The sequence below is a fragment of the Xiphophorus couchianus genome, chromosome 14 (assembly GCF_001444195.1).
Source record: "Xiphophorus couchianus chromosome 14, X_couchianus-1.0, whole genome shotgun sequence".
Lineage (NCBI taxonomy): Eukaryota > Metazoa > Chordata > Actinopteri > Cyprinodontiformes > Poeciliidae > Xiphophorus > Xiphophorus couchianus.
In genome coordinates, this window is record NC_040241.1 from 379,206 (window position 1) to 391,413 (window position 12,208).

Consider the following 12,208-nt stretch of genomic DNA (forward strand, 5'->3'; position numbering starts at 1 on the left):
CCGCCTCTGCATGTTGGCCTTCCGAGCTGTTGTGACGCCTGGTGTGTACCTCTGATGTTTTTTCAGTATTACTAAGTTTATTTGATAGAGACAGACATAGACAGACTGAGCAGAACAGCGGTCCCATGTTTGCGTCATAGTGCAATAGCAACAGCTAATGTTCAGCACTTGTCTCTAAATGGGCTTTTAAAAAGTACCTCTAAAAAATTGAAGTGATAATCATTTAAAATAGCACAACATATTGTTGACAATATCTACAAACAAACAGTGAAACGTAAAACATTAAAAATGGATTCAGTTTTGTTTTTGACATAACCAGAGTTTTTGAACGTACTAAAACTGGTTACGGACTTTAAATCAACAGGAAGTGAGTTCCAAACTGCAGATCCTCTCACGGACAGAGCACTTTGAGCAAAAGTGGTTCCTCAAAAGGGGATCTTACAATTTCCATCTAATTTCCATCTCTTTGTACTCAAACTGGATGATTTGGAAAGGGCTTTTATAGAGCAGGTTTGCCTGTACCAGCATTCATAAATCTCTATATGGAGAGCTCATTTTTGGAGAGTACTGCACCAACAGACATATCAAAAGCCACACAGCTTGCTTGACTTGTGCATGCTGTGAATTTAAAGTGCAATATAACTCAGCTACCTAAAATTTTGGACCACAAGATGCATAGAAAGTCACAAGTCCCACAGTTGATACTTTATATCTATGAAAATGTTCATAAAACCTTTAAACGTTCATTTAAAAACATTTCTAAAATTAATTTTATATCTTCATTTACATGTGTTTAATACTGAGAAATTGTTTTTATTAAAAACTTCTTTCAAGGCTTCATCTTCCATAAACTCACAACACAGAGCAGATTCTCCCTGTTCTTTACATTCATGCTGTGCTTCACAGCATCCACCACTTCCGTACAATGTGTGCAGTGTTATAATAATGAAATGATCGCAGCATTTTATTAAGGACATTGTTGCTGTAAATTGCAACTAATTGGCGTTAACATTAACCAGAAGTGTACATAAGTGGACAATAAAACCAGAACAACAGTGTCTCACAGCCGAGGGAACTGGAACGCTGTACTGGTTTGTCAGCTGACTGGCTGAGATCTTTCATGTAACCCATATTATCCAAATATTTAGGATCCTTAGTTATTCAAGAAATTATGATTTTCCATGATTTTAGTTATTATAAATTAATATTTGGTTCATACTTTGAATAATAGTATATTGTAAATGTAGTAAAATAGGTGAATCCTTCTGAAATGAAAACATTTGTCCACCTTGACAGCCTTCATTATTCAACAGAGCAACACTTTGTGGTCTATGGTCAGTTGCTGGCGGCACTACACAGCGCACACATCAAAGGGTGGTGAGTAAGAGGTAGAGCTCCATAATAGCCTGTGTGGTGCCTTATATGGTTGCAGAAGAAGGCTGTCAATGTAAAAATATTAAAGGAAAGGATAATCACACAACCATAATACGTAGTTTAAATTATCAAACAATGTGAAAAGCAAATTATCTATGAGTTGATCTGAGGGAAGCAGAAAATATAATGGAAGGGATGCAAGAACTAAGTCATTGGTGAGGACCCAATTTTATACAGTTTTTATGCCTAAAAACTGTATAATATTGTTAGTGAGGCTTAAAAAAGGAATAAATGCAGAAGAGTTTGTATGATGAGTTTATTAGTTAAGCAGCAGAGTGTTAGTCACCTGAGTGGAGTCCAAAGGTTTATGGTCAGCAGTCAGGAATCGAGAGGAGATTTTAGAAACAGGGGATTTGTAGTGAGCAGCAGAAAAGGAGGAGGAGGAAGCAGAGGAAGCTTTGGGGGGATAGCGCGTCACGAGTTGAGGTAATGGCATATTTTCATACAGATTTGTGCTCTTTTGCTGCACTTCCTCTTTCATCTGGCCTCCCCATGTGGTGGGAGAGGAGTACTGCAACTCAAGTTCCTTGAGTTAGATGAGGAAAGCAAGCAAACAAGGTGAAGAAAAGGAATGAAAAATAGAAGAAAAACAGCAACAAAATAAGGATGACAGGAAGGAGGAGAGGTCACAGTTAGTACAAGCTGGAAGTCAATATGTGACATTATCTGGATGGGTAATATTTACCCATCCAGATAATGTCACATATTACTAAAAGTTACATTCCATTGCAAAAGTATTTCAACTCCTTGTTTTTAAGATTTCATAATGAATAATTGTTTTGAACATTTTTCACGAATAATCATCTGATTATTTCAATCATCTGAGTCTTTGCATTCGACCCCATATGTTTAGGTAGATTTATGCCTAAAAACTGTATAATATTGTTGTTTGTTCTAATATTTCCTTTTCTTCCCTGCCAGGTTGTTATTGTAAATAAGAACATGTCCTTAATAGCTTACCAGCTTGAACGAATGAATGGATTTTAGTGTTTTGCACAAACCCCTGACTGCAGATTGTAGAGGAATTTGGCAATGACCCCACCCACTCTACACTAAAATCACATTTAGTTGAAGAGTTCTTCTCATTCCCTTAAAAATGTCTAGTTTTAGAACCGTGGTGAAGTTACATTTGAGTTGGATATTTGATGAACATGACTGTGCTTCCATTAACCATAAAATTGCACAAATTGAGAGTATAAAAATAAATCTACTTGATGGAAACTCACCAATTAAAAAACAACTCACATTTTTTGATAAAAGGTTTTTGCGCTAAGATAAGGTGGTTTTTCAGCCGCATCAAAATAGATGTATTTCGTAAAACTGCAATGGAAACAACCAAGAAGATGGCAAGAAGAAGTAGAAGAATGACAATTTAGTCAAAAATATTGGGCTATTTGTACTACTTTGTTGCATCAACCTTACATTATGTCAATTACAGTTCATCTTCAATAAGGCAAGTAACAAAAATTGAGCTATTTAAGTTTGTTAAAGAACTTTTTTTTTGTCCAATATGTCAATATGTCATATATAAGAAAAAGAAAATATTTTTTTCTTCTATATTTAGATTTTAGAATGGGTTTAATGAGGAAGAAATATCACAAAATTCCTTGCAAATGTTTCTAAAGAAGAAATTGATGTCTCTGATCGCCAAAAAAGTCATAAAAACAATTGCGACATCCTGGAGGATCAGTGTTCTCCAGCAAACCTTTGAGTCCTTCAAAGAAAAGCTACGTTAACATTCATTTAATTACCAAATAGGTGCTTATTAATTAAATAACTTCACATGGAAATTGGTAGCACTGGATTTTATTTAAGAGTTTTAGGGTAAACAGGGTGTGACCACTAATATCCATCCCATTTCTTTTATTTTTTATTAATTTAAAATGTTGAAAACAACAAATCGTCAAGGCAATTCCATTGACTTTACAGTTATATATTTGTGTTTTGGCTCATAAAAACTCCAGTAAAACACAATGAAGTTTGTTGTTGCAAAGGGAGAAGAAACCTTGAATGTTCAAGATTATGAGAAATTTTATAAAACACTGCAATAAAAGTGTCCAGGTGTGCTTACCATTCCATTTATAGGCACATCATCATAGTGTAGAGCCATACCAGAAGGACAGGCATAACCATTGACTTGGCTGTCAAGGTATGGATTGGGAGAGATGGCACGTTTACTAGTGAAACTGAAGAGATAGAAGCATAAAGTTATATAGCTGCTCATGAAGAGGGAGACAACAAACCTCAAAAGAGCAAGCAAATGCTGTTCTGCTCACCAAAAGGACTGCTTGGCTAGTTGAATGACATTGGCGGTGGTCTCCACATCAATGTAGTCATAGTGCAGGGTGGCTGGGTCAGTGGTAGAGCCAGTCTCGGCCAATAACACCCCCAACCAACGCCCCATCATCTCAGAGGAGGAGGCCTCAAGAAAAACCAGAGAACACAGTAATAAAGCATGAGTGCAATGCATCTCTTCTTTACTAAGTGTCTTCCAGAGTCCTATCAGTAGTTCACCTCCAGCACCGCCACCTCTTGGCCATTACGAAGAAGGCGGAAAGCGAAAGGGTGTTTGTGGTCGAGGCCGGGGTTGACTTCGCAGCCTCGAAGGGGCAGTGAGGCGATGTGGCTCTTCAGGTCATCACGGTCTTTGTGGAGGAGTAGCTGGTTGTCTTTCAGGCGGCACCAGCGCTCACGCCAACGGTTATTGGACAGTACGTTCAGATAGCCTGTCAGTCAAAACATAGGCAGTCCATAACAGATTTCTTTTTTTGCTTCTCATGGGTCCTGTCTTGACATTGTAGACAGCTCTACAAAAAGATATCCCAAAAAGGAATCCCAATTGACTTCACTAAATCAAGATGTTAGCTCCAAAATAGACACGCCACATTGGTGTAACACACGTATCAAACTCCAATACTCTAGTGCCGGTGTTCTGACCATCTGTGCTACCCATCAATCCATCCTACCTTGTGGTAATACGCATACTGCTTACTCACCAGATGTCTTATCGATACATCCTACCCGTGGAAGCTTCGTTTTGACTGTTTTATTTTGTCAAAGATTAACGTAAGCTTTATTTATTTTATATCTGGCTTTCATTAAGCTGCTGTATTACTTCATGTTTTAAGTTTACCTGACAGGCAGCCTGTAAACATATTTATATATGACTTTAGTTTGCCATCTGAATTGTTGCTACTGTACTGTAAACAAAAAAGTCATGGCTTGGTGTTAACGTTAATCACGACAAAATATGTTGTTTATGTGAGCTTTTTTGCCCCTATACTTTAAAATATTTTAGTTTAATAATACTTCTTTTAACAAACCATGCTAAGAGCATGTCGGTAGCGATATTTTGTGGGACTGAAGCTGTGTATGTTTAGTGTAATATTAGTGTATATTAAGCGTAGCACAGAATTTTAAGCACAGAACCTGCACAGTTCAGAGGACACATTTTGACTACTCTGCATTTGATAAAGACTGCTTGTAACAAGGCGGCCTTTTGAGCCTGGATTTTACAGTGAGGATGAAGCTTTGAGACAGAGTCAGGTGGAAACAGTAGTGGTTTATTCTTCACACAGCATCAACAATCATTTCACAGGTGAAACTGCAGTCTTAAATAGTCCCAGCTGTGACAGACCAAACTACCTTTAACTCACAGGGGGATCTCAATTCACCAATATACACTTATTTAATTAAAATACCTTTTACTAAATACAAACATTTCCATTTACGTTTTATAAATATTTTATGTTTTATCATTACACCATAATGAAATAGCACAAAACCCATAAACAATCCCCCCCCACACTTTTCAATGGCCTCTCCCGGAAACTATATATGGTGTCTGGAGCCCCGGGGCAGCATTTGTCCAAACACCCTGGAGAGGACACAGAAAGGACAGGTGAGTCACTCTACATTAGCACTCCACACCCAACAGATTATGCACAAACATTTGCTCAGTTTTACCCACCAGTAGCTCATTGCTCTGAGTAACAATCATCATCCCTCCACAGGCAACCACCTCACTTGTCAATGAGGAGCAGCTGTGCAGAGCCCAGAACAAAAGGCTACATGCTAATCTCTAAAAATACTCAATAGATACAATTAAAACTTCTTGTGTGCAAATTGTTATTTATGTGCAAATCTATGCTAAAAGTGCAGTGCCAAATAAAGTGCTTGTTAATAATGTGCAAAAAGTGCTTTTAAAGTGCTATACAGTGACTTAAGCAAAAATAGTCCTAGTAATGAAGATCAATTCATTACACTGCTATATAATGTATTAATGGACAATAAAGATTTTGTGGTGATCTGTATTTGTAGATGTCTGTGCTTAATTTAATTTCAATAAAAACTTGTTTCCCCTGTCTGACAGTTTTATTCTTACAAACTACTTACAAACACCTCTGTATTTTAAATATTTTTAAAAGGTAGACTCTTCTGATGCAGGGTGTTTAATGCACCGGTATAAGCTACCCACATACTGTATTTATCAGGTATTTTGATTAAATAATTTAGTGCATCACCATGTTCAAAGAGGTAGGATGTTCTGATTAGGGAATTTAGCAGATGTGCCATCTACCAATGTGAAACGGGTAGAATATCCTGAACATCGACATCCTATACTGATGTGGCTTAAATTTAAACAGAAGTAGGTCCACTACATGGACCTACTCACTACATGAGTATTAGTAGCCTATATATTCATTGCATATAGGCTACTAAGGTTTGCTGATTTCAAATATGAAATCAGCATTTAACACAGTGTTTGCTCAGGTTATCTTTGTTCAGTAAAATGTGTCAAAATAATCAAACATAAAAGAACTGTAAGAATTTGAATACTTTTTTCACATCATAAATAACTGAATTCATACCTGTCAAGTCTCCCATGTTGACCAGTTAACTACAATATTTCACCTCTCTTTCCCAACGTGCTCCCGTATCAGTATTTTTCTGTAAATTTCCTGTATTATAACATAATTATGTCACCCAGTTCTGACAGTAGCACCATTATTTTCAAATCCCAAACTTGGCAAGTAGTTTCCAAAATAACTTGTATCATACTGGCTACTAAAAATTTAAATTGTAACATAATCTAAAACATAGAACACATTCTACAGCACCTATTTGCTAAAGTGATACCAGCTGTGTAAATAAACATTTAAAAGTGAACCATTAATAGGATTAGTAGGATGACTGTGGCTCTGTAGGGCAACTGTGGCTCTTTGGTAAAGTAGTCGACTTGCAATCGGAAGGCTGTAGGTTCGATTCCAGCTTCCTCCTGCCACATGTCGATGTGCCTCTGGGCAAAGCACCACTTAACCAAGTTGCCTACCGATCTACTTTGATTTATACACCGATCCGATGGGTGCGCTTTGAGTGGTCAAAATGATTGGAAAAGTCCACGTACCATGTACTCAGCACCCCTGAATAGGGTTGTCACCAGTCCCGTAAAATATGGAGTCGTCTCATATTTGGCCGTTAAACTTCGCGTTCCGTATTTAACAGATACATAACTGCCCGATAGACATGCCTATCACACTCATATGCACTACACGGACCTACTCACTACATGAGTATCATGTAACAATAATGACCATGTGGAAGTCTTTGAGTCTTGATTTATTCTCAATGTCTTCCAACCAAAACTAAAAAATAGAATGAAATACAACCGTTGGTGTTTTCTCCTCTCACCTTCTCCCCTTCACAATAAAAATATACATTCAGGTGTGAAATATATACATTGTACAGCCCCCCCCCGAACACACAGAATATCACAAACACAAAAACACATAACATGTGAAACCATATCACAAGTACATAAAAGAAAACACACAAAAGAAAAACAGCAGCAACAAACAAAACTGGTTCACACGGCACAATTTAAAAATTGTCGGCAGATTTTTCAAACACGACACTAGCCAATAAAATTACAACAGGTTTGATCGGTTCGTGTGTCCAGCCACACGGCAGGAGCCACACAAGAACCGATTTCACTCAAACATCACGATTCCAGAAGAAAATCCTGTAAAACCCCCAACATACCATACATGAATTTAGAATAAACAAACACGGATGACGATGTAGAAGCAACAGTGATAGTTTGTGGACTAATTTTAAGAGAGCTAATGTCAGCATCAAGCCCTGACTAAATGAATAGCCTTATGTCATGTCAGGTTAATGATAGCTGAAACGTTACCGGGTTTATCAACTGTGGTACCAGTTTCTCTGCAGTTCCTCTTATTGTCATTTCTGTTATTCCTTGTAGGAAATGCTGAATAAACATTCATGCTGAATAAACATATCATCTCTGATGTCCACCGGACTCTCGTTGCGCCATGTCAGCTGTTTGGGATTCCCGATGTTAAATCGGAGTCGTCCCGACATTCTACACTGCAAATTTGGAAGTGTTAATTCAACTCCTAGAGCCGTGGTCCGCAACCAACGGACCTCGGTCCGGATACGGACCCATATGCCATCCCATCCGGACCCGGAATAAATTGTTAAAATATTTGTTAATTTTGACGGGAGAATTAATTTTAAACCGGAGCATTTATTTTTTTCCCTATCTGACACAAGTGCTTTTACCAGCACTGCACTGAGCAAGGATTGGAAGCTACAAACCAATCGCGTGCGAGTCATACTAACCACGTGGTTCAACTAGCGAATCAAATCGCCAGCTTGAACTCAGAGCGAGTTGTATAAGCAAACCGTAGAAGAGGTTTGTAGCCAGGCACAGACATCCACGCAGTGTGATATAAGGAAGAGGAGGTGAAAGGCGAGCGAAAAGCGATTGAAGCGAGAAACGCAGGGAGGTGATACAGGAAGACAGGGCGTGAATTACAGTCAGAAGAGGTGCAAACACTATGGCGCTTTCTAAAAAGAGAAAAGTAGATGCCGAAAATTGAGCGTTCAACACGGAATGGACTGATGCATACATGTTCATTCTTCCACCCGCGAGCACGAAACCAGTGTGCCTCATATGCTCCGAAACCGTGGCACTTATTAAAAGTGCCAATGTCAAGCGTCACTATGAGACTAAGCACAAAGCATTTGACCAATCATACCCCCCTAAGTCCGAACTCCGGACGCAGAAAATTCGAAGTCTCACTGCCCAATATGATCAGTCCACCAGGGTATTAAGCCGTGCTTTCAGCGCACAACAGCGTGCTAATGAATGTTCCCTCCGTGTTACTTGGGTTTTAGGGAAACACAAAAAGCCCTTTACAGATGGAAGTATTGTCAAAGAGTGCATGACTGAAATAGCAGAGGCGTTACTTGATGGTAAAGAAAAAGATGAGCTCTGTGACAAAATAGAGAAAATACCCCTGTCAGCCTGCACAGCCACAAGGAGAAGTGAGATACTAGCTCAAGATTCACTGTCCCAGCTGGAAGAAGCTATTTGCAAGGCACCGTGTGTTGGCCTGGCTGTGGATGAATCTACTGATGTGTCTGACAATGCTCAGCTATTGGTTTACATAAGATTCTTAAACAGGGAGAAAAATCAGTTCTGTGAAGACCTCTTAGGTGTGACTCCCCTGCAGACCACTACCAAAGGAGAAGACATCTACCTGGCCATTAAGGAAATGCTAGCAAAGCGAGGAATAGAGCCAAAACAAGTGATATCAATAACCACTGATGGAGCCCCTGCCATGATAGGGAGAGAAAAGGGAGCTGTGGCAAGGTTGAAAGAAGACAACGCTGACCTGATCTCTTACCACTGCATTATTCATCAGGCTGTCCTTTGCTCCACCCTGTCAGATGAGTGTGCTGAGGTGATGAAGACAATGATGAAAATCATAAACTTTCTCAGGGCATCTTCTTCTTGTCAGCATCGCATGCTCAGGGAATTTCTCAAAGAGGTTGATGCAAACTCTGATGATCTTTTGCTACACAACAATGTTAGATGGCTCAGCAAAGGCAGGGTGCTAGAGTGATTTTGGTCAATTAGACATGAAGTAACAGCTTTCTTGGAACAACTGGAAAGTCAGAAAGCAGCCAACTTTTCTGTCTTTCTAAATGACGAGAAAAACATGGGTATCGTAGCTTTTTTGGCTGATATCATGTCACACCTGAATGGGCTTAATTTGCAGCTGCAGGGAAAGAACAATTCCATTTGTGATCTGATGACAGCTGTCCGCTCATTTCAACGAAAACTTCAGGTGTATAAAGAAGATCTGCAAGGAGACTACACACACTTCCCAAAAGTAAAAGAACAGGTGCATAGAGATGTCTCCTCTTTTGTTGACTTTGTTGACAAGTTGATTGAAAACTTCAGCAAACGCTTTGATAGCTTCAGCATTGGAGAGGAGCTCACCCTCTTCATACAGAATCCATTTCTCATCACTGATGTCAGAGCATTCACAAATGATGTCACACATCACTTCAAGTGGGCAAACACTGGGCCTCTCCAGATGCAAATGATTGACCTCCAGGCAGATGTGGCCCTGAAAGAGCAGTTTGCAAGAACCGAATCTACCACATTCTGGCTCCAGATGGTTTCTGAGACAGCTTTCCCAGATCTGAAAAAGGTGGCCCTGTTTATCTTGACCATGTTCGGCTCCACATACAGCTGTGAGGCAGCGTTCTCTACAATGAACATAATAAAAACAAAATATCGTTCCAAGCTCACCAATGAGCATCTGCACATGTGCATGAGAATGGCCCTGACCTCCTTCAAGCCCAGATTTGAAATGTTGGCAGGGCAAGCCAAAGCTCAATTCTCACACTGAGCAAGGGAAATTGGGGGAAGACAGATGTAAGAGAAATCTGTAAGAGAAATAGTTCAGGTGTTTTGAGAGTTGTTTTGTTGAGCAGAAATATTAAGATTGTTCAAACAAAAGGAAACTGAAGCTGCTATTTTTTCTTAAGCACTTTCTTTATTTTTGAATACATAATTTAGCTATTTTTAATTTAAACTGCAGCCACACAATGTTATCCTGTGTTTCAGTGCTAATAAACTTCTTTGAAATTATTTTAACCTGTATTATTATTTTTTTTAACACCATGTATTCCGATATTGTCATACTGCAAATAGACGATATTGCGGACCTCTGCTTGAGGAAATTTCTTTGAACTGGACCTCCTCACAATTTTCTTGAATACCCCTATCCTAGAGAGTTCAATTCAACACTTTGAAAGTGTCTATATTGGTCCACTCTTGTTTGTGTTAAAGTAACACTTTTGAAAGTGTTATTTGTGGTAGAGTTGAATCAACACTCTCAGTAGTTGAAATTTAACACACATCAGTGTTGATTTACCTAATACTAGCATGTAGTGTCAAAAGTTAACACTATGAATGTGTTAGTTTAACACAGAATTGTGTTAAATATAGATCAGCATAGAAATCTGAATTTTAAAATATTACTGGTAGGGTGTGCTGTGGTGGTGCAGGGGTTAAGCACAACCCACATATGGAGGCCTTAGTCCTCAACGCAGCTGTCGCAGGTTTGCTTCCCGGTCTTTGCTGCATGTTTTCCCCGTTATCTCATTACCCATTTTACTGTCAATTCAGTATCAAATAAAGGCCACTAGAGCCAATAAAACCTTTTAAAAAATACTGTCAGTCAATAATTCCCAAATTCACTTTAAAAAACATTAGATGCCACTTGAATCAACAAAAACCCCAATATAAGTTGCAGTTTAAATATACTTGCAATTCAAAACAAGATCATCAAACAGCACTGACAGCAATATACAACAAAGGTCATACAGTATGACAATCTGATATGTTTTCTTTCCCACACATTTCAGAAAACTGCTTGCCATAGGGACTGTAATAAGCCAAGTCCTTAACTGAACTTGGCTTATTATAACTGGACTTGGCTTATTATTAAGTCCAGTTAAGGACTTAATAATAAGCCAAGTCCAATAATAAGTAATAATTCTAAAACATTTTGTTTTAGAAATGTTCTTCTACAATGAAGAATATTTAAATGATCATAATAAAGACTGTCCACTCTGCCAGGCAAAATAAAAGCAAGCACCTCAAGTGTCGTGTCAAAGTTAAAAACTGTAGGTTTTCATGTGCCACAGAAAACTGTGAAGAAGTTGTAGATAAATTCATGGTACTTTGCACTGAAGGTGAAATGAGCTTCGAAAGTTCATCGAAAGCGGCCATGGATGGTCAGGGATTATTGTGTGATCACTGATAGTGAAGTGTCTTTGGTGCTGCTCTTGTTTTCACCAACATGCAGGAGGAAGGGCTGTCCTGGTACCACACCAATGAGGAAGGCTTTAATACTGGCTCTCATCTTTGACAAAATGCTAAGAAGACGAATAATAAAAAATATTAATTGTATATAGCAAATAGCAAACTAAGCTAATGAGAAAGTGCTTCAACACAATAAGTAGGATCATTAGAATAACCACATACCTGCACATATCTGACAACATGATCTACAGTTTGACATGCGATGTTTTGGATTCTTCTTGTGGCCTATGGACGTAGGAAGAAGAACATGAACCAACAGAAGAATGCCTGTTTATCCCAGCATGGAGGAAAAACAGGTAAAATACCAGACACATTAGGATAATAAATACATATTTTAAAGAGAAGTGTGAGCAAAGCTAACCAGACCCACCTGAGTGTGTCACTATCACATTCATTCAAAACACTCTGTCCACATGGTTTTGCCTGGAGAGTGTTTTTCACCACCTACAAGATAAAGCATAAAAAAAATCAGAAATAATTTCTGATTCAGACATTAAGTATCACATAATCATTAGGTATTCTAGTAATTAGAAGGCTTACAGAAACATTCTGGACAGCATTAAA

The 12,208-nt window shown here is 38.5% G+C and overlaps 1 protein-coding gene across 2 annotated transcripts in view; it reads right to left on the bottom strand.

Moving 5' to 3' along the window:
• Positions 1 to 12,208, bottom strand: part of afap1 (actin filament associated protein 1) — a 129,262-nt gene that overhangs the window by 8,115 nt on the left and 108,939 nt on the right. For both annotated transcript variants that reach the window (XM_028038289.1, XM_028038290.1), the window contains exons 10-12: positions 3,949 to 4,160; positions 3,711 to 3,856; positions 3,506 to 3,620 (exon numbers count right to left, since the gene is read on the bottom strand). In XM_028038289.1, coding sequence (XP_027894090.1) covers positions 3,506 to 3,620; positions 3,711 to 3,856; positions 3,949 to 4,160 — 473 coding nt within the window. The remainder of the gene's footprint in view (positions 1 to 3,505; positions 3,621 to 3,710; positions 3,857 to 3,948; positions 4,161 to 12,208) is intronic.